Here is a 24,190-nt window from a genome sequence, read left to right on the forward strand (position 1 = left end):
GGGATTGACTTCCATGGTACTAAGAGCTGTGGAGGGCAAAAACTGTAGAGAAAGACAGAGACTGAATACATGCAGCAAATATTTGAGGACGTAGGTAGCAAGTGCTACTCTGAGATGAAGAGGTTAGCACAGGAGGGGAATTCGTGGCGGGCCGCATCAAACCAGTCAGAAGAATGATAACAACAACAACAAAAAGCTGCCAAACGTGTGTTGGGGGTAAGGAAGCTTACATTGCTTGTTAAAATAGGTATTACTTGTATATTTTGTTTTGATGTTGTATTATACCATCCAGCGTCCGCCCCTGTTGCTGTGTGATCAGCATTGCTGACGGCCGCGCGGAGGACCCAGGATCGATACGTGATACTGCCAAGAATTTTTCCTTGGTGGAGGGACTGGTACGGGGTGCACTAAGCCTCGTGAAGTCAACTGAAGAGCTGTTCGACTGGTTAGTAGCTGTTCCAAGGTCAAGAAACCGAATGACAGGGGGAGCGTCGAGTTGACCACATGCCTCTCCATATCGCACCCAATGACGGCATTGGGAGTGGATAACACGGTGGTCGGCCGGGTCCGATTGACTTTTTTAGGGCCACAAAACGGAACATTTTTTTTTTAATTTTAGGATAACCAACAGGCTCGTTAGGACTGGGGATTTTCTCTGCCCAGACACTGGGTGTTTGTGTTGTCATCATTTCATTTTGATCATCATCATTCGTGACAGTTGCTAGATTGGACTGTGTACAGATTGGACTATGTACATATTGGACTGTGTACAGATTGGACTGTGTACAGATTGGACTGTGTGCAGGACAGGTTGAACTGTGTGCAGGACGGGTTGGGCTGTGTGCAGAACGGGTTGGACTGTGTGCAGGACAGGTTGGACTGTGTGCAGGATAGGTTGGACTGTGTACAAATGGGACTGTGTACAAATGGGCCTGTGTACAAATGGGGCTGAGTACAAATGGGGCTGTGTACAAATGGGGCTGTGTGAAAATTGGAACTTTGTACGGGCACTAATGACCGCGCAGTTGAGCGCTCCACAAAGCAAACATCATCAACAGGCTCGTTAGAGATTCCTTGCAGTACATCATCAAGTCGGAAAGGTTAAGGACAGTTAGAAGTAGTTTCAAAAATCAGACAAATTCTAAAACTGATTTTGGCGCCACGGGTAGCCAATCTCTCCACCTCCATCCCCCTCCTCCCCTCCCCAACCTCCCCCCTGGTGGCGTGTGTGCAGTGTGAATGAGCGCGGACGCAATATCGAGCACCCCTCAGGCGCAGGCAAGCGGCGCGCGAGTCGCTGCTCACCCTGTGAGAAGTTGTGTGTGTGCTGCTTGCAGTGGGCAGCTCCGAGGACGCCAAGGCGGCCACGCCCGACTCCAGCAAGCTGGCCGTGAAGAAGGCGCGCCCCAAGGCATCGTCGCCCAACCGCCAGGGGCCGCAGCAGTGCCAGGTGAGTGTCCAGTCCAGCTTCAGCTGTACAAGGTGGGCAAAAATAAAACTGATCCGGAAAATATTTCGTGCGCCTTAAGACAGGCATCCCAACTAACATCATCCGCTCTGGGTGTGTATGGTGCTAGCTGGGTTGCCTGTCTTGAGGTGCATGAAGTATCTTCTACCCTGTGTGTAGGTGATGTTCGTAGTGTTACCTGTCTTAATGCTCATGAAATATGTTCCGCCCTGTGTGTCGGCGATGTACATTTGGTTTCCTGTCTTCAGCAGCATGATATATTTTCGGGGCCAGTTTTATTTTGCGCACCCTATTGTACAATTTTACTTTCAGTCGCAACTGCAGACAACTGTTACAGCTATTACCAGTTTCAATATTTATTTCATCGTCAGATATACTGCCCCATACAGAGAAGTATCATCAATATGTTAAACGGTGAAGTTCATTAAAACCAAAGAGACGATCATGTTGACACAAGTATACATCGGTAATGAACTACGCTCACCAGCTGAAATACTCTGCTCAAAAGAATTAGGAGAACCCAACTTCGTGTGTCTGCCATACCCCATCGAGCATTTTTGGGAGCTGGGTATATTAAAAAATTTTAACTTTCTGTTTCACAAATTAAGTACACAACAAATCATCATGCACCCTCGTTCATTTACATAACGAGACGTGCCGAAAACAAACTAGAAAAAATAATTTAACACGTCATCCTGGTTCTTTTCATTATATTTTGAGAGCTTCAGTAACATGTACGCTCTCTGTGACCACTTATCACCGCCTACTACTTATGTAGGACGCTCGGTATCAGTCTACGAAGGTCACCCTGTCGTTTTTGTTCCCATTAATTCATAAAAGTTTTTGGAGAGTCCGTAGTGAAACAGGACAGACCAAGAAAACGTCTGTCAAGCATTGGGACTCACCGTTGGCCATTACATTATTTCACTATCCAGATCACTGGTGACGTTGACGTTATCGTGCATGTGAAGAAATTCAGGTCCACTCCCATATGCCACGTCGACGGTAGAGTCCAACAGCATCAGTTCGATATGCTGCTTGGCAGTAAGACGACCGTGGCCAGTGACAAGATCCGTACTGCTGTCAACACTGGTGTCTCCCCACACCATCACAGAACCTTGGGCGGTTTGATTTCCTGGACAACATTTGGCAGGTAGATATCACCACGGCGTCTTCACACAATAATACGCCCATCAGCTTGCGTCAAAGGAAATCTGGACTCTACTGTAAATATCACGTTTCGCCAATGACGAATTCGCCAGTTGACGTGGGAACGGCAGGACTAGAAGCTACCTGTGAGATGTCGTGTCAAGCGGGGTACTCGAACACGACGACTGGGTCGTAATGCCCTTCCTCGTAACCTGTTCCTTACAGTCTTATCGTATACAGCGGTTCCAGTGTCCTTTCTGAGATCGTTTTGCAGTGCTCTGGCGGTAAGCGTACGATGCCGCAATGCAGAAATGACTAGACATCGGTAACTACGTGGGGTTGTAATGCGTCGGTGACCTGGGCAGACCCGTCTCCCTGTAGCGTGTCCACTATCTGTGGGTCACAGATCGACAGACTTTAGCATCTGCAGCAATACAACGGAAAGTCCATCCTGCTCGGATCAAACACACTGTGCTTGGTTGAATAAAACGTCCACGAATAACAACTGCAGCCTCTGTACCTCACTAGCGAACACTGGGACACCGGTACTCACTTCCTTCTGAGGGGTTACCTGATACTGGAACGCAGAACGAGAACCGACAGATGGCGAATGACTTTAGCCGTTGCATATTTTGAAAGCTAAGGTCTCAGGCTACGCGACGAGACCACAGGTACCGCGTGTATCGCAATAGATTTAACATACCGGACGCTGATAACACGTGTTCCCCTAATTCTTTTGAGCAGTGTATTAGTCACCCCGTTAACGGAGCACATTAATCGTTTCAAAGCGCCGTTCAGGGTGAAGAACTGGTACCTGGGGTTTATATGGCCCTCCACCGCTAATATAAGCATGGAAGTGAAGACGTGTAGCCTTATGTGCCCGTGAGTTGCACGGAATCGACATAATAAGATAGGACGACTTAGAGAAATGATAGGATGGAAGTAGTGTTTGGACGTATCCGCGACCACGCCGCGAATGAAGTCGGCCAATTCGATAGTCCAGTGTGTCTACAAGGTGAACAGGAAGGTCTGCTGCAATCAAGATTATTGGTATATTTATTTTTTTACAATGACTGGTTTCGTTAGTGTCTTGCTACCATCATTGGATCTACAACGTACCAAAAGGAAAGCCTTTACTACGAGAATTTATCACTATGTACAAACCCATGTATCAGTGAGAATAAGTACCGTCGGAAAACTCTTATTAGCATGCACACATGCCATCAATGCAATAGGAACACTTTCCACTCACGGGAAACTACACAGCTTTGGCTTGTCAAACTCATAAAAAAGATATAAAGTACCCACTGCACCAACTGTGTGCACAGGAGTGGAGGTGAACATACACAAGGAGCGGTCGTGCAGTATTCTACTATTGATTCCAGTTTTTTGAACTGTGCTCAGAAATCATGTTGTAATCTGAGACCATACCAGTATTTGGGCATAAGGAATAATCTATGCGCCGGCCGGCGTGGACGAGCGGTTCTAGGCGTTTCAGTCTGGAACCGCGCGACCGCTACGGTCCCAGGTTCGAATCCTGCCTCGGGCATGGATGTGTGTGATGTCCTTAGGTTAGTTAGGTTTAAGTAGTTCTAAGTTCTAGTGGTCTGATAACCACAGAAGTTAAGTCCCATAGTGCTCAGAGCCATTGAACCATAATCTATGCTAAAAAGGTGAAAAGTAAGGTTCAAGTGGTTCAAGTGGCTCTGAGCACTATAGGACTTAACATCTGAGGTCATCAGTCCCGTAAAACTTATAACCGCTTAAACCTAACTAACCTAAGGACATCACACACATCCATGCTCGAGGCAGGATTCGAATCTACGACCGTAGCGGTCCCGCGGTTCCAGACTGCAGCGCCACACCGGCCGGCGAAAAGTAAGGTTGAAGGACTATTTTTCGTGTTAATTTGTCCGTTTTCATGCACTACAAGCAGATAAAGCCAATTATATTGACAAAAGTGGTAGATCAGCTACTTTCTTTTTTTATTGTATGCTATGAATGGAGTGTTCGTAAGTTTTAAATTTATTGCTATTACGATGATTACCTTCCTCTTTTATTATTTCGTAGAAATGGCAAACATATCTATAATTTTTTATAGCAAATGAATCCTTGACCTTTATTGCTACATCACTTCACAAAAATATTTCTGGACTAGGGTTAGTGCGATTCTTCAGTACAACGAATGTCTGACGACGACTGCGAGTACTTACGCTGCACGTACACCCGTACTTTACGCTGCGACAACCGGCAACAGGGAGGGACTCCTGTTGTTAAAAAATGTTCACATGTGTGTGAAATCTTATGGGATTTAACTGCTAAAGTCATCAGTCCCTAAGCTTACACACTACTTAACCTAAATTAGCCTAAGGACAAACACACACACACACCCATGCCCGAGGGAGGACTCGAACCTCCGCCGGAACCAGCCGCACAGTCTATGACTGCAGCGCCCAAGACCGCTTGGCTAATCCCGCGCGGCGGACTTTTATTGTCTCAGCAGTACTGTACCAACTCTTATGCCATGTGTTTGTCGCTCGTTTTGTGCCGGAATTGCTATTAAAATAGCACTGACCGCTTTTCTCATTTCCTATGATAACGCAATATTTCAAACCCATGCAAATTTTACAAATAAAAATTACTTTTTAAAAAAAAAAACACGAAAAGCTTTAGCACTGCTGCTGTTGGTAATTGATACATCGTTTTTTGCTCGGTTGTTAGCAAAAAATAAAAAAAAGTATCTGTTCTAACAGTGACAAAACATATACCGAAAAATATCGGTTACTCGGAACTAGAGTACCGGTATCGGTCTGAACAGGTCAGTTATTCCCATTCCCTCAGACAGGCCATGCGGCAAACGTGTTTCCTTCTTTCAGGAGGCGTAACAAGATCTTCTTACCAAAAACCAAGAGTGAAATGAGATTTCTGAGTCAGGAACCGGCGGCGTAATCTTTTCGTGAGTTTTTGTATACAGGGTGAAAAGTATTTAAACCAACAAACTCTGGGACGTTGTAGGGGACATCAAAACAAGTATTTTCCCTAATGTCATTTTTTCCTATGAGGAGTATTTAAACCGGTAGAGGAAGATTTCTCTGGCGGCAAATTAATTAAACCAACAAACACTTTTCCATTTTTTTATGACCAAGAGACAACACATTAACACAACCCAATTTTAATTACAGTAGATTTTCAAAAATGCCTCCATTGACACGTAAACAAAGGTTACACCGTCGGATCATGTTCTGACACGGGCCAAAACCCCAGAAGTATCCTGAATTGTTCCTGCTGCTGCTACTATCCGGGCCACCAGATCCTCTTCTGATGCAACAGGAGTTGCGAAAACAAGGTTGCGCATCTTTCCCCACACAAAAAAAGTCCAGAGGGGACATATCTGCGGATCGAGCAGGCCATGGTACAGGGCCACCTCTGCCAATCCACATTTCTGGAAACCGTCGTTCAAGGAATCGACGCACACGACGATTGAAACGTGCCGGCGCCCCATCATGTGGGAACCACATGCGTTGCCTTGTAGGGAGCGGGACGTTTTCCAGCAATTCTGGCAATGCTCTGGCGAGAAAATTGTAATAGTACCTGCAATTTAATGGCCTAGGAGCAGATGCAGCCCAATTAAACAGTTCCCAACAACACTGACCCACATATTAACGAAGAACCGCACCTATGAGCGCTAGTAATTGTGGCATATGGATTATCCTCACTCCAAACATGCGAATTGTGCATGTCGAAGACTCCATCACGCCCGAACGTTGCTTCATCGGTAAACAACACAGAGGATGGAAATGTAGGATGCATTTCACACTATTCCAGGAACCACTGCGAAAACTGTGCTCTCGGTGGATAATCAAGTGGTTCCAGGTTGTGGACACGCTGTAAGTGAAATGGACGTAACAATTGCTCTCGAAGGACTGTTCTTACATTCGTCTGATTCGCCCCCATGTTACGTGCAATTGCACAAGTGTTGATTGAAGGATCCCGCTCCACATGCTGCAGCGTTCTTACCGTGCGACGGCGTCTCTGTCCAGGTAATCTGCTAAATGACCCGGTCTCACGCAGACGTTGGTTCTCAGCAGCAAAGGCCGTATCCACATCTACATCTACATCTACATCCATACTCCGCAGCCACCTGACGGTGTGTGGCGGAGGGTACCCTGAGTACCTCTATCGGTTCTCCCTTCTATTCCAGTCTCGTATTGTTCGTGGAAAGAAGGATTGTCGGTATGCTTCTGTGTGGGCTCTAATCTCTCTGATTTTATCCTCATGGTCTCTTCGCGAGATATACGTAGGAGGGAGCAATATACTGCTTGACTCTTCGGTGAAGGTATGTTCTCGAAACTTCAACAAAATCCCGTACCTAGCTACTGAGCGTCTCTCCTGGAGTTTATCTATCATCTCCGTAACGCTTTCGCGATTACTAAATGATCCTGTAACGAAGCGCGCTGCTCTTCGTTGGATCTTCTCTATCTCTTCTATCAACCCTATCTGGTACGGATCCCACACTGCTGAGCAGTATTCAAGCAGTGGGCGAACAATCGTACTGTAACCTACTTCCTTTGTTTTCGGATTGCATTTCCTTAGGATTCTTCCAATGAATCTGTCTGGCATCTGCTTTACCGACGATCAACTTTATATGATCATTCCATTTTAAATCACTCCTAATGCGTACTCCCAGATAATTTATGAATTAACTGCTTCCAGTTGCTGACCTGCTATATTGTAGCTAAATGATGAAGGATCTTTCTTTCTATGTATTCGCAGCACATTACACTTGTCTACATTGAGAATCAGTAGCCATTCCCTGCACCATACGTCAATTCGCTGCAGATCTTCCTGCATTTCAGTACAATTTTCCATTGTTACAACCTCTCCTTATACCACAGCATCATCCGCAAAAGGCCTCAGTGAACTTCCGATGTCATCCACCAGGTCATTTACGTATATTGTGAATAGCAACGGTCCTATGACACTCACCTGCAGCACACCTGAAATCACTCTTACTTCGGAAGACTTCTCTTCATTGAAAATGACATGCTGCGGTCTGTTATCTAGGAACTCAATCCAATCACACAATTGGTCTGACAGTCCATATGCTCTTACTGTGTTCATTAAACGACTGTGGGGAACTGTATCGAACGCCTTGCGGAAGTCAAGAAACACGGCATCTACCTGTGAACCCGTGTCTATGGCCCTCTGAGTCTCGTGGACGAATACCGCGAGCTGGGTTCCACACGACCGTCTTTTCGAAACCCATGCTGATTCCTACAGAGTAGATTTCTAGTCTCCAGAAAAGTCATTATACTCGAACATAATACGTGTTCCAAAATTCTGCAACTGATCGACGTTAGAGATATAGGTCTATAGTTCTGCACATCTGTTCGACGTCCCTTCTTGAAAACGGGGATGACGTGTGCCCTTTTCCAATCCTTTGGAACGCTACGCTCTTCTAGAGACCTAGGGTACACCGCTGCAAGAAGGGGGGCAAGTTCCTTCGCGTACTCTGTGTAAAATCGAATTGGTATCCCATCAGGTCCAGTGGCCTTTCCTCTCTTGAGCGATTTTAATTGTTTCTCTATCCCTCTGTCGTCAATTCGATATCTACCGTTTTGTCACCCGTGCGACAATCTAGAGAGGGAACTACAGTGCAGTCTTCCTCTGTGAAACGGCTTTGGAAAAAGACATTTAGTATTTCGGCCTTTAGTCTGTCATCCTCTGTTCCAGTACCATTTTGGTCACAGATTGTCTGGACGTTTTGTTTTGATCCACCTACTGCTTTGAGATAAGACCAAAATTTCTTAGGATATTCTGCCAAGTCAGTACATAGAACTTTACTTTCGAATTCATTGAATGCCTCTCGCATAGCCCTCCTCACACTACATTTCGCTTCGCGTAATTTTTGTTTGTCTGCAAGGCTTTGGCTATGTTTATGTTTGCTGTGAAGTTCCCTTTGCTTCCGCAGCAGTTTTCTAACTCGTTTGTTGTACCACGGTGGCTCTTTTCCATCTCTTACGACCTTGCTTGGCACATACTCATCTAACGCATATTGTACAATGGTTCTGAACTTTGTCCACTGATCCTCAACACTATCTGTACTTGAGACAAAACTTTTGTGTTGTGCCGTCAGGTACTCTGTAATCTGCGTTTTGTCACTTTTGCTAACCAGAAAAATCTTCCTACCTTTTTTAATATTTCTATTTACGGCTGAAATCATCGATGCAGTAACCGCTTTATGATCACTGATTCCCTGTTCTGCGTTAACTGTTTCAAATAGTTCGGGTCTGTTTGTCACCAGAAGATCTAATATGTTATCGCCACGAGTCGGTTCTCTGTTTATCTGCTCAAGGTAGTTTTCAGATAAAGCACTTAAAAAAATTTCACTGGATTCTTTGTCCCTGCCACCCGTTACGAACGTTTGAGTCTCCCAGTCTATATCCGGCAAATTAAAATCTCCACCCAGAACTATAACATGGTGGGGAAATCTATTCGAAATATTTTCCAAATTTTCCTTCAGGTGCTCAGCCACAACAGCTGCTGAGCCAGGAGGCCTATAGAGACATCCAATTACCATGTCTGAGCCTGCTTTAACGTGCGGGATACGGCGATTAGGATATTGTTGTTGATAAACCCGCTGTGCAGCTCTTCCGTTGTGGTGCGCTACGTAGTACGCACCAATCATATCAGTGTACTCACTCCAGGTGTATCGCTCCATTAGTAAACAGAGACAATGCACTACTTCACTGTTGGACAGCAATTGCCTACAACTGAAGAGCGTAATACGCCCTCTAACAACTGGAGATCATAATACGGCTTCTAACAACTGAAGAGCGTAATACGGCCTTAACCAGTTTAAATAATCCTCATAGGAAAAAATGACTTCGAGGAAAAATATTTGTTTTGATGTCCCCTACTACCTCCCAGAGTTTGTCGGTTTAAATATTTTCACCCTGTACACAGAATGTAGATCGAGTTACTCCCACCTACACTGTGCGATTAACCTCAAGTGCTTACTGTTTTCATATGCAAGCCTGAAGTACACTTCATCCCGGTTCGACGTTGATTGCATGCCGTCTACGTGGTGTTGCAGATTTAATGGGCAGCGCTGTACAACCAAAAACGTATTATGAAAATGGTTCAAATGGCTATGAGCACTATGGGACTTCAAATCTATGGTCACCAGTCCCCTAGAACTTAGAACTACTTAAACCTAACTAACCTAATGACATCACACAACACCCAGTCATCACGAGGCAGAGAAAACCCCTGACCCCAACGTATTATGAAAACGTGTCTTTCAATCTCTGAGAAAATGCTTAGCTGGAATGATTCGTAGCAGGACTGTACAGAAGAGGGAAATTTCGAAGAGAGCTAGAGAGGGCGTGGCGGACGTAGAAGTGCATCCGGTCAGGAGCTTTTGATGTCGCTAGCGCGATGGCGGCGGCAGACGGCGGCCCATCGGCGCGCTCTCAGTGTTTACCCTCCGACATTACTGCGGCGGGGCGGGCGCCCAGGGAAATCGATGGCCGACAGATTCGTAAGGGTAGCAGCGGCGGCGGCGGAACAAAGGGCCCGCCGGCACTTGCGATGCCCGCTGCCCGCTCTGCCCGCTGCCGGCTCCCCGCTTCGACCGCGTTTCGATCGGCGCGCCGCTCGCAGCCCGCCGGCTGCCTGCTTTATGAGGCAATTTGCCGTAATTGCACGCATTACGCTCGCCCCGGCCCGCGCACTTATGCTTCTCGTCACATTCCTTACATGAATAACACATTTCGCGCTGATGGAGTTCATCTCTCACCGAAAAGAGGCCTGCGCGCTCCCCTTTTTCTCACCTTTTTTTAACGGCCGCAGACGTAATCGGAAATGGGCGTAGTACGTCAAGCGCTCTTTCATGCGGTGCCTGCAATATAGCGCGCTGCCTGGCGTCCTAACTCATGAAAACAGTAACTGCAGAAAATAAATTCGAGCGAAGCAAGACTAGTTTACGGCGAAAAAATATTCGCCATCTTAGAACACATATTCATTACCTCTCTTCTCCAGACACTCAAAATATGGAGTGTTTCAGAAATGATGGTCATTATCAGGGATATGACAGGAATGACAAAAAAGTCAAGTAAACATGGGCTCTACAGCACGTACACTATGTGATCAAAACTATCCTGACACCTGGCTGAAAGTTACTTAAAAGTTCGTGACTCCCTCCATCGGTAATCATGGAATTCTATATGGTGTTGGCCCACCCTCAGCGTTGATGACAGGCGGCCACTGTGGCCGAGCGGTTCCGGCCGGTGTGGCCGAGCGGCTCTAGGCGCCTCAGTCCGGAACCGCGCTGCTGCTACGCTCGCAGGTTCGAATCCTGCCTCGGGCATGGATGTGTGTTATGTCCTTAGGTTAGTTAGGTTTAAGTAGTTCTACGTCTAGGGGACTGATGACCTCAGATATTAAGTCCTATAGTGCTTAAAAAGGGAAATGGATAGGTTAAAGTTAGATATAGTGGGAATTAATGAAGTTCTGTGGCAGGAGGAACTAGATTTCTGGTCAGGTGACTACAGGGTTATAAACACAAAATCAAATAGGGGTAACGCAGGAGTAGGTTTAATAATGAATACGAAAATAGGAATGCGGGTACGCTACTACAAACAGCATAGTGAACGCATTATTGTGCCCAAAATAGATACGAAGCCCACGCCTACTACAGTAGTACAAGTTTATATGCCAACTAGCTCTGCAGATGACGAAGAAATTGAAGAAATGTATGATGAAATAAAAGAAATTATTCAGATAGTGAAGGGTGACGAAAATTTAATGGTCATGGGTGACTGGAATTCGGTAGTGGGAAAAGAGAGAGAAGGAAACGTAGTAGGCGAATATGGATTGGGGCTAAGTAGCCGCCTGGTAGAATTTTGCACAGAGCACAACATAATCATAGCTAACACTTGGTTCAAAAATCATAAAAGAAGGCTGTATATATGGAAGAAACCTGGAGATACTGACAGGTTTCAGATAGATTATCTAATGGTAAGATAGAGATTTAGGAACCAGGTTTTAAATTGTAAGACATTTCCAGGGGCAGATGTTGACTCTGACCACAATATATTGGTTATGACCTGTACATTAAAACTGAAGAAACTGCAAAAAGGTGGGAATTTAAGGAGATGGGTCCTGGATAAACTGAAAGAACCAGAGGTTGTACAAAGTTTCAGGGAGAGCATAAGGGAACAATGGACAAGAAGGGAGGAAAGAAGTACAGTAGAAGAAGAATGGGTAGCTCTGAGGGACGAAGTAGTGAAGGCAGCAGAGGATCAAGTAGGTAAAAAGACGAGGGCTAGTAGAAATCCTTCGGTAACTGAAGTTATTTTGAATTTAATTGATGAAAGGAGAAAATATAAAAATGCAATAAATGAAGGAGGCAAAAAGGAATACAAACGTCTCAAAAATGAGATCGACAGGAAGTGCAAAATGGCTAAACAGGGATGGCTAGAGGACAAATATAAGGATGTAGAGGCTTATCTCAATAGGAGTGAGATAGATACTGCCTACAGGAAAATAAGAGACCTTTGGAGAAAAGAGAACCACTTGCATGAACATCAAGAGCTCAGATGGAAACCCAGTTCTAAGCAAAGAAGGGGAAGCATAAAGGTGGAAGGAGTATATAGAAGGTCTGTACAAGGGCGATGTACTTGAGGACAATATTATGGAAATGGAGGAGGATGTAGATGAAGATGAAATGGGAGATACTATACTGCGTGAAGAGTTTGACAGAGCACTGAAAGACCTGAGTCAAACAAGGCCCCCGGAGTAGACAACATTCCATTGGAACTACTGACGGCCTTGGGAGAGCCAGTCCTGACAAAACTCTACCATCTGGTGAGCAAGATGTATGAAACAGGCGAAATACCCTCAGACTTCAAGAAGAATATAATAATTCCAATCCCAAAGAAAGCAGGTGTTGACAGATGTGAAAATTACCGAATTATCAGTTTAATAAGTCACAGCTCCAAAGTACTAACGCGAATTCTTTACAGAAGAATGGAAAAACTTGTGGAAGCCGACCTCGGGGAAGATCAGTTTGGATTCCGTAGAAATGTTGGAACACGTGAGGCAATACTGACCCTACGACTCATCTTAGAGGCTAGATTAAGGAAGGGCAAACCTACGTTTCTAGCATTTGTAGACTTAGAGAAAGCTTTTGACAATGTTGACTAGAATACTCTCTTTCAAATTCTGAAGGTGGCTGGGGTAAAATACAGGGAGCGAAAGGCTACTTACAATTTGTACAGAAACCAGATGGCAGTTATAAGAGTCGAGGGGCATGAAAGGGAAGCAGTGGTTGGGAAGGGAGCGAGACAGGGCTCTAACCTATCCCCGATGTTATTCAATCTGTATATTGAGCAAGAAGTGAAGGAAACAAAAGAAAAATTCGGAGTAGGTATTAAAATCCATGGAGAACAAATAAAAATGTTGAGGTTCGCCGATGACATTGTAATTCTGTCAGAGACAGCAAAGGACTTGGAAGAGCAGTTGAACGGAATGGATAGTGTCTTGAAGGGGGGATATAGGATGAGCATCAACAAAGGCAAAACAAGGATAATGGAATGTAGTCGAATTAAGTCGGGTGATGCTGAGGGAATTAGATTAGGAAATGAGACACTTAAAATAGTAAAGGAGTTTTGCTATTTGGGGAGCAAAATGTAGACTTGCAATGGCAAGGAAAGCATTTCTGAAGAAGAGGAATTTGTTAACATCGAGTATAGATTTAAGTGTAAGGAAGTCATTTCTGAAAGTATTTGTATGGAGTGTAGCCATGTATGGAAGTGAAACATGGACGATAAATAGTTTGGACAAGAAGAGAATAGAAGCTTTCGAAATGTGGTGCTACAGAAGAATACTAAAGATTAGATGGGTAGATCATATAGCTAATGAGGAAGTATTGAATAGGATTGGGGAGAAGAGAAGTTTGTGGCACAACTTGACTAGAAGAAGGGATCGGTTGGTAGGACATGTTCTGAGGCATCAAGGGATCACCAATTTAGTATTGGAGTGCAGCGTGTAGGGTAAAAATCGTAGAGGGAGACCAAGAGATGAATACACTAAGTAGATTCAGAAGGATGTAGGTTGCGGTAGGTACTGGGAGATGAAGAGGCTTGTACTGGATAGAGTAGCATGGAGAGCTGCATCAAACCAGTCTCAGGACTGAAGACGACAACAGCAACAACAACAGTGCTTAGATCCATCTGAACCTTGATGACAGCTTCCACTGTCGTAGGCATACGTTCAATCAGGTGGTGGAAGGTTTCTTCGGGAGTAGCAGCCCATTCTTCACGGAGCGCTGCACTGATGAGAGGTATCGATGTCAGTCGGTGAGGCCTGACACCAAATCGGCATTCCAAAACATCCCAGAGGTATTCTATAGGATACAGGTCAGGACCCTGTGCACGCCAATCCATTACAGGGCTGTTACTGTCGTGTAACCACTCCGCCACAGGCCGTGCATTATGAACAGGTCCTCGATTGTGTTGAAAGATGCAATCGCCATCCCTGCATTGCTCTTCAACAGTGGGAAGCAAGAAGGTGCTTAAAACATCTGTGCTGTGATAATGCCACGCAAAACAACAAGGGGTCCGAGCTCCCTCCATGAAAAACACGACCACACCATAACACCACCTCCTCGGAATTTTACTGTTGGCACTACACACGCTGTCAGATGACGTTCCCCGGGCATTCGCTACACCCATACCCTGCCATCGGATCGCCACATAGTGTACCGTGATTCGTCACTCCACACACAGTTTTTCCACCGTTCAATCGCCCAATGTTTACCCTCCTTACACCAAGCTAGGCGTAGTTTGGCATTCACCGGCGTGATGTGTGGCATACGAACAGCCACTCGAAGTTGTAGTATGGACCAAAACAAGAAAAAAATGTCAAGTAAACATGTGCTCTAAAATGCATACCTGAAGAACTATGAGCACTTGTTCATCTTCGCTACTTTGAAACACAACTCTTCTACTGTATCGAAGATCAAGAATTACCACGGCTCTTAAGGCACACCTTCGAAAGTGGTCAGGTGATTGGGTGTCACATGCGTCATACGTTTGTACGCGAGATTTCCACACTGCTAAACATCCCTAGGTCCACTGTTTCCGATATGATAGGGAAATGGAAAAGCGAAGGGACACGTACATCACAAAAGCGTACAGGCCGACCTCGTCTGTTGACTGACAGAGACCGTCGACAGTTGAAGAGGGACGTCATGTGTAATAGGCAGACATCTATCCAGACCATCACACAGGAATTCCAAACTCCGTTAGGATCCACTGCAAGTTCTGTAACAGTTAGGCAGAAGGTGAGGAAACTTGGATAGATACTATAATCGTAGATTTGCGTTTGTCCTGTGATGGTCATCGAGTCAGTGTTGACACGTGTCGTGTATTCCTGTATTTATCTGAAACACAACCGGGTTTTCTCAGAGGCTGGCCTCTACCAGTTTTTTCGTTATCTATAGTGCTAAAAGGCTAAAACAGTGCACGTTGCACGTCTCCGGTTAAAGCATGCCTACCTAACGGCTGTCAGGTGAGCAAAAATTTGATTTTTAGTGTTTTATATAATTACTGACTCAAATTTAAAAAAATTAAAATACTGTCACAATGGGATTATTAACAGGTATAACATAACGCTACTGGTCCTCGCGTGGACTTGCTGCTCTTGTATTTGCCGTGTTTGCAGTTAAAATTATTAGATATGAGGTCCGCCTGTTAGCCAAACAACTGTTTTTCCTTATGACCCAAACATGTTACAGCACCTCTGTGCCATTGTCTGTGGGTTTCTTTATCAGAACCTGGGAACTGTGAACATATTTTGAGTGATAAGTAACCTTCCAGAATCAGGCCTAAAGAATACTTTTTTGTCATAACATTAATTTTACATTATACCCTTCTGCAATACCATTTATACGTTACTGGTAGACAATCATCTGCAACCAAACGATGTCAGTGTCAATTTTGTTGGCGAGTTAATACATCACTTTTAAGATTAAACGTAATATTATTGTGCCAAGATATTTCGCCATTATATTTGCTGTTAGTTACGGTTTGCATTAGCAGATTCGTTTTCTTTTGCATCCCCGTGAGTTACTGCAAAGCACACACAAATACTACACGTATTTTGAACAACTATGCTGTAACTAACGGTATTCACTTCTTCAAAGCGCAGCGTAAATGTTGTTACTGCGTGTCCTCTCACAGTCGGCGTTCACTTATTCTCAAGTGAGTTCGACGCCGAATTTTGTTTTCTCTCTCTCTCTCTCTCTCTCTCTCTGTGTGCGTGTGTGTGTGTGTGTGTGTGTGTGTGTGTGTGTGTGTGTGTGTGTGTGTGTGTGTGTTTTCTGTGAAGTTCCTGTGATGTGAATAGTGTGCATTTGCATGATGTAATGTACTCATTTATAACATGTTTTCCTTCTGCTATTGCCTTCTCTATGTGCAAGTTTTCCTCCGTTGTTAGTTTGTGGTACAGACTGTGGCTGGGTTTTAGTGTTTTTGGATCTGTTTCTATTGTAGTTGAGTGATGCTTGTGGGGTATCAGGTGGTGATGTACTATGGGAGCTGTTACTTTTTAGCGCTCTGAGGTGCTCTGAATATCTTGTTTTAAAGTTCCTGTACGTTTGTCCCATGTACACTGAGTGACAAGTGTAGCATGTAAGTTCATATATGCGTGACCTGTTGATATTTGTTGGCGTTTCTTGTGTTCTGAGATTTCTCTGGGCTATGCTGCGTGTCCTGTTCCTATTTGAAATCCCTATTTCTTTAACATGTTGCCTATTCTGTGAACAATTTTATTATTGTAAATGAGTAGGTGCCATTTAGTTTTGTGTGTTTCCTGTTGTCGTGTTGTGCCTTGCGTGTGCTCATCGTCTGTGTTGTATAATGTCCTGTGTGTATGTGGCCTGTTCATTCCTTATCCGTTTACGTAGTAGTTGGTTTAGTGGACGCCAATACCAACATGACACACAGTAACATCATTTACATTGTATTTTGTCGAAGAGTTAAGTGATCGTTACAACAAAATTCTGCAAAATATGTTTGGTATTTGTGTGTGCTTCTCAAAAACTCAAGCGAATGCACAAGAAAACGGATGAGCCAATGCAAAACTTAAGCAACAGCAAATATCTGCTCGAAATATCTGTGCACAGCAAAATTACGTTTAACCTTAAATTGATGTATTAACACGCCAACCAAATTCACATTGACATCGTTTGGTTGCAGATGACAGGCTATTAGTGAATGGTAATGTGCAAAAGGTACTGCAAAAACGTGTAATGTAGAATTAAGATGATGACAAAAACAAACAAAAGCTGTTCTTTAGGCCTAATTTTCGAAGATTAGTTATTGAGCGTGTGTGTGTGTGTGTGTGTGTGTGTGTGTGTGTGTGTGTGTGTGTGTGTGTGTGTGTCTTGAGACAGCGAAACTCCTGACGGTGCGCAAATTATCCGGACTATATTTAGATTTAACATCTGCCACAAAATGATGAAAAGAAAAATGCTTATCTCTTACTGCATTTTCGGTGTTCATGCAGTAAATCTTCAGCGACAAGCATGACGTTTCGGTTGTTTCCTTCTTTACTACTGTCTGAACTATGAAACTAAGTTTCATAACAGCGCACACTCCGCTGCAGAGTGAAAATCTCTGTCTGAACTATATTCGTAACGCATTTTACTGGCAGTATCCACTTATACCACTTAATTACATGCAAAACTATATCATTTTACGACTCATAGTTTGGAAATATGACGTCAGAAATATTAAGATGTGAGAGAAACTAGCTTTTCTGAAAACTGAGCGTAAATTACCCGGTGTTTGATAATGAGAGCGCTTAGCGACTTCCAAAAACTTTAAACACAACTTCAGACCGTTTTTAAACTTCCGCTTTAATCTACGGGTGATAATCCGAAACTAATAAAACCAGCTTAATTAGGATTCTGCGTCTTCATCCATTAGGGTTTTCAGTACTAGAAAAAGCGGGTGCTGACAGGTGTCAATATTACCGAACTGTAAGTTTAATAAGTCATGGCTGCAAAATAGTAAATGCATTCTTTAGAGAAGTACGGAAAATTGGTATAAGCTGAGTTGGGGGAAGCTCTGTTCGGATCCCGTAGAAATGCGATGCAATATTGAACCAACGACGTCTCTTAAAAAATAGGTTAACGAAAGGCAAACCGATATTCATAGCATTTGTAGACGTATAGAAAGCTCCTGACAAAGTCTCTTTGAAATTCTGAAGGTAGCAGGGGTAAAATACAGGAATCGAAAGGCTATTTACAACTTGTGCAGAAACCTGACGACAGTCATGAAAGGGAAGCTTGAGCAAGCAGTAAAGGAAACCAAAGGAAAATATGGAGTAGGAATTAAAGTCCAGAGAGAAGAAATAAAGGCTTTGAGGTTTGCCGAGGACATTATAATACCGTTACAGTCAGAAAAGGAATCAGAAGAGCAATTGAACGGAATGGACAGTGCCTTGAACGGATGATATGAGATGAACATCAACAAAAGCAAGACAAGGATAATGGAGTGTAGTCGAATTAATTCAGATGATAGTGAGGGAATTAGTCTAGGAAGCAAGAATAGTTAGCTATTTGGGCAGCAAAATGAAGTTTGGTTGTGTCAGTCAGCAGCAGCGCACGCAAAGGCTAATGTGCCTTTTGGTGCCATATTGTATGAAAGCTTACGGTGTGAGTGGTTTGAAAATGTGTGTGCCAGCCCGAAACCGGGAACCACTACAGCTGAATTTTATATCAGTGCAACTCAGACGGGCGATATATATATATAAAGTTATCCAATTTCCTCAGTTCTAAACAGTTGCGAAGCTACCAGCCTATGGCAGTATGCCTCGAATAAACGAGCAAAATAAATGATGATGGCCGACGAATAGAGGATATAAAATATAGACGCAATAACAAAGAAAGCGTTTCTGAAAAGGAGAAATTTGCTAACATTCAATATTGATCTAAATGTTTGGCAGCCTTTTCTGAATGTACGGTACCATATTTGTATGGCGTGTAGCCATGTATGAGAATAGAAGCTTTTCAAAAGTGGTTTGAAGAAGAATGTTGAAGATTGGATGGGTAGATCGCGTGACTAATGAGGAGGTACTGACTAGAACAAGGAGCAAAAAAATTTGTGGCACAATGTGCCTACAAGAAGGGATAGGTTGATAAAACACGTTCTGAGACATGAAGGCATCACCAATTTAGTACTGAAGGAAGGCGGAAGAAGGGGGGAGGGGGTAAAAATCGCAGAGGGAGACCAAGAGATGACTACAGTAAGCAGTTTCAGAAGGGTGTAAGTTCCAGTAGTTATTCGGAGATGACGACGTTTGTACAGTACAGAGCAACATCGAGAGCTGCATCAAACCAGTCTTCGGACTGAGGACCACAACAACAACGTCAAATATTTAGCACATTAAGTCATTTGTAAAGATACCGATGTTTGAAGCTGTTTTACACATGGGAGTCTGCTTATCGAGCGGCCACTAGTGCAGCAAATAATTCATTTCACTTGCTCAGCTGGTATTTTAGTAATATTCACAGCACCTTCACTATTACAGCCTTCTTGAAGTACATGGTTATTTCACCTGGTCTCGGTATCTTTTACTCTAGTTCGAATAGTTTTATCTTAGCTAGTTCTCCCAATTATGCCAATAATGTTGAGGTAATGTCTACTGCAGGGGTCTTGTTCGAGTTAGACCGTTCATTGTTGTACTGGGCTATAGATTGCAAAAATAAATAGTGTAAAAGTGGTAAAAAAATTACTTTTTCCGTGATAAATTCTTGTTTTCTTTCAGCCGGTAACTAACGAAAGTTGGAGACACCGTATTTGGAATAAGAAATCATCATCATCATTTAAGACTGATTATGCCTTTCAGCGTTCAGTCTGGAGCATAGTCCCCCTTATAAAATTCCTCCATGATCTTTTATTCAGTGCTAACATTGGTGCTGATGTTAAGCCTATTACTTCAAAATCATTCTTAACCGAATCCAGGTACCTTCTCCTTGGTCTACCCCGACTCCTCCTACCCTCTACTGCTGAACCCATGAGTCTCTTGAGTAACCTTGCTTCTCCCATACGTGTAACGTGACCCCACCATCTAAGCCTGTTCGCCCTGACTGCTTCATCTATAGAGTTCATTCCCAGTTTTTCTTTGATTTCCTCCTTGTGAACACCCTCTTGCCATTGTTCCTGTCTACTGGTACCTGCAACCATCCTAGCTACTTTCATATCCGTAACTTCAACCTTATTGATAAGGTAACCCGAATCCACCCAGCTTTCGCTCCCATACAACAAAGTTGGTCGAAAGATTGGACGGTGCACAGATAACGTAGTCTTGGTACTGACTTCCTTCTTGCAGAAGAGAGTAGATCGTAGCTGAGCGCTCACTGCATTAGCTTTGCTACAAAAATGGTTCAAATGGCTCTGAGCACTATGCGACTTAACTTCTGAGGTCATCAGTCGCCTAGAACTTAGAACTAATTAAACCTAACTAACCTAAGGACATCACACACATCCATGCCCGAGGCAGGATTCGAACCTGCGACCGTAGCGGTCGCTCGGCTCCAGACTGTAGCGCCTAGAGCCGCACGGCCACTACGGCCGCCGCTTTGCTACACCTCGCTTCCAGTTCTTTCACTGTGTTGCCATCCTGTGAGAATATGCATCCTAAGTACTTGAAACCGTCCACCTGTTCTAACTTTGTTCCTCCTATTTGGCACTCAATCCGTTTATATCTCTTTCCCACTGAAATTACTTTCGTTTTGGAGACGCTAATCTTCATATCATAGTCCTTACATTTCTGATCTTGCTCTGAAATATTACTTTGCAAACTTTCAATCGAATCTGCCATCACAACTAAGTCATCCGCATGTGCGAGACTGCTTATTTTGTGTTCACATATCCTAATCTCACCCAGCCAATCTATTGTTTTTAACATATGATCCTTAAATAATATGAACAACAGTGGAGACAGGTTGCAGCCTTGTCTTACCCCTGAAACTACTCTGAACCATGAACTCAGTTTACCGTCAACTCTAACTGCTGCCTGACTATCTATGTAAAGACCTTTAATTGCTTGCAAAAGTTTGCCTCCTATTCCATAATCTCGTAGAACGGACAATAACTTCCTCCTTGGAGCCCGGTCGTATGCCTTTTCTAGATCTATAAAGCATAGATACAATTCCCTGTTCCACTCGTAACACTTCTCCATTATTTGCCGTAAGCTAAAGATCTGGTCCTGACAGCCTCTGAGAGGCCTAAACCCACACTGATTTTCATCCAATTTGTCCTCAACTAATACTCGCACTTTCCTTTCAACAATACCTGAGAATATTTTACCCACAAAGCTGATTAAAGAGATACCTCTGTAGTTGTTACAATCTTTTCTGTTTTCACGTTTAGAAAGATGAAGGATAATCGGCCGGTTTACATTCAGTCATTTGTAAAGCATCCGATGTTTAAAGCTGTTCTATACATGGGAGTTCGCTTATCGAGGGGCCCCTAGTGCAGCAAATAATTCATTTCACTTGCTAAACTGGTATTTTGGTAATATTTGCAGCATCTTCATTATTACAGCCTTCTTGAAGTACATGGTTATTTCGCCTGGTCTCGGTATCTTTCACTCTAGTTCGAATAGTTTTATCTTAGCTAGTTCTCCCAAAGATAACAATAATTTTGAGGTAATGTCTACTTCAGGGGTTTTATTCGAGTTAGGCCGTTCATTGTTGTACCAGGCTATAGATTGCAAAAATACCGGGTGATCAAAAAGTCAGTATAAATTTGAAAACTGAATAAATCACCGAATAATGTAGATAGAGAGGTACAAATTGACACACATGCTTGGAATGACATGGGGTTTTTTTAGAACAAAAAAAATAAAAAAGTTCAAAAAATGTCCGACAGATGGCGCTTCATCTGATCAGAATAGCAATAATTAGCATAACAAAGTAAGACAAAGCAAAGATGATGTTCTTTACAGGAAATGTTCAATATGTCCACCATCATTCCTCAACAATAGCTGTAGTCGAGGAATAATGTTGTGAACAGCACTGTAAAGCATGTCCGGAGTTATGGTGAGGCATTGGCGTCGGATTTTGTCTTTCAGCATCCCTAGAGATGTCGGTCAATCACGATACACTTGCGACTTCAGGTAACCCCAAAGCCAATAATCGCACGGACTGAGGTCTGGGGACCTGGAGGCCAAGGATGACGAAAGTGGCGGCTGAGCACACGATCATCACCAAACAACGCGCATCTGTCGGACATTTTGTGAACTTTTTTTTTTTTTTTGTTCTAATAAAACCCCATGTCATTCCAAGCATGTGTGTCAATTTTTACCTCTCTATCTACATTATTTCGTGCTTTATTAAGTTTTCAAATTTATACTGACTTTTTGATCACCCGGTAAATAGTGTACAAGTGGTAAAAAAATTACTTTTTCCGTAATAAATTTTTGTTTTCTTTCAGCCGGTAATTAACGAAATTTGGAGACACCGTATTTGTAATAAGAAAGATGAAGGATAATCGGCTGGTTTACCTCTTTTAGAGGTATCTTCAGCAATGTGAGAGGAGCTGCCACTTCAGACAGGCAGAGACGCGGGAGCGTGTACTAGCAGGGTTAGCAGCAGCAGCAGCGGTGGCGGGAGCAAAGTAGGCGAAGGGCTGAGGCGGGCATCGGGGGATGGGGCGGGATCTCACAGGCTCCGGTGTCAAAGGCATTCTGCCTGTCGCGTTCCACCCGGCGACAGCCGAGATGCCTCATTAAGCCCGGCCGGGCGCGCGTGCTTCCCAAACCCGACACGGCGACATCAACACCTGCCGTCTGCCGGCTGGCTCCCCCCTCTGCAATACTTTCCCTCCGGCTGCCTTCTCTTCCGATCTCGCCTAACTTACCTGTTCCCCACTCCGAAGCTCACCCGGGCGCCCCACAGCTCCGCGAATTGTGCAGTTCAGTTGTCTCTGGTGTAACGAGACGTGGACAAGATTACCGACTGGCGCAATGAACGGCAGCTCTGTTTAAATGTTGATAAATGGAGGATAGCGTCTGTAACAACGAGAAAGAACTCTGTTAATGACGAACTTCTTGACAACATCACATTTTTCAACCATTCAGGTATAAAAATAAGAAGTGGTGTTATAAAACTACTGTAAGCTACACTAGACTATTTTCAAGTGTAGATTATGTTAGTTAAGATCGTGACCGCATTACGTCTACATTGGACGTGTTGCATACCTATCAGGCGTTACAAGCGACCAGTGTTTTACTAGATTCCCCAAGAAACAGGAAACGGTGAACCATCTAGAAACTGAGTGAGGGGATATATAAAGGGATAGTATTTTTGATCTAAATAGTTTTCTCCTGTCTGTTTACTTGAAAGTAAACAGTATTTACAGCAAAGTTGAAACTGTCATTGCTTAATCCAGGTTTTATTCGAAAACTGCTGATTTTTCACTTGAAACAAAGGGATATTTCAGTAAAAATAAAAAATACAAGTTTAAGATATACCGATAGAAAACGCCATTTCCCCAGTAAAAGATAAGATTTACAAACTGCAAAACAAAAACGTATCAAACATCGCTTCAGTACTTCTTTGAGCTTATATGATACATATTACTGTTAGTGCTACACAATATTTGCACTTACCAGTTATAATAGGAAATCCTTGCCTTTGATCATTGTGAAGAGTATTCTACTGAGTAGAAAATAACAACAACAACTATATAGATTTTTTTGCAGTTTGTGCATGTAAACTGCACTTATATCAAAAGTAACTGTTCTGGTTACATAAAAGGGCTGAAGTTACGGGAGCAGCAATTTTTTTTTTTACTTGTAAAATGCAATTTATATCTTATAAGGATACAAAATACACAGTAGACTAACATTTAACTATGGGTGGTTCTAATTATGCACGAACCTAACAAACAATCAAAGAGAAGTCGTTGGCTCCCTTTTCCTCTCTCACACACTCATCTGCGTTTGTTTCCCTACCAATGTTACCAGTACTACCTTTAACTTTACTATTTACTACCTCATTTATGTTCTGTACCAAAACTACTTAACTGTAGCTTTTGTAGAGTGCAACTTTACTAAGAAGAGATAGGAAACTGGACGAGCACATAAAATACGTATGACGAAACAGAAATGGAAGACTCACCCATTTTTTGGAATGTTTGTGGGAAAATGCGATGTATCTGTAAAGAAAATCGCACACGAAACGTTTTTTTTATCATTCTGTTGACTGGTTCGATACAGCTCACCACGAATTCCTCTCTTGTGCCAGTCTCTTCATCTCAGCAACAACTTAAAGTACTCAATTATTAGTTATATAGATTCCAATCTCTGTGTTGTCTATGGTTTTTACACTCTGCAGCTCCCTTTAGAACCGTTCAAGCTATACCCTGTTGCCTCAACACATATCCTATGATCCTGTCCATTCTTTTTCTCAGTACGTTATACATATTCCTTTCATCATCGATTCTGCGGAGAACCTCTTTAACTCTTATCTTACAAGACAGCATACATATAACA

The 24,190-nt window shown here is 43.4% G+C and overlaps 1 protein-coding gene across 1 annotated transcript in view; it reads left to right on the plus strand.

The window, feature by feature from the left end:
* LOC126465293 (zinc finger protein 541-like) overlaps positions 1-24,190 on the plus strand; it is a 677,038-nt gene that overhangs the window by 424,680 nt on the left and 228,168 nt on the right. The window contains exon 5 of the mRNA XM_050096299.1: positions 1,338-1,450. Coding sequence (XP_049952256.1) covers positions 1,338-1,450 — 113 coding nt within the window. The remainder of the gene's footprint in view (positions 1-1,337; positions 1,451-24,190) is intronic.

Source organism: Schistocerca serialis, chromosome 1 (genome assembly GCF_023864345.2).
Source record: "Schistocerca serialis cubense isolate TAMUIC-IGC-003099 chromosome 1, iqSchSeri2.2, whole genome shotgun sequence".
In the NCBI taxonomy this organism is placed as follows: Eukaryota; Metazoa; Arthropoda; class Insecta; order Orthoptera; family Acrididae; genus Schistocerca; species Schistocerca serialis.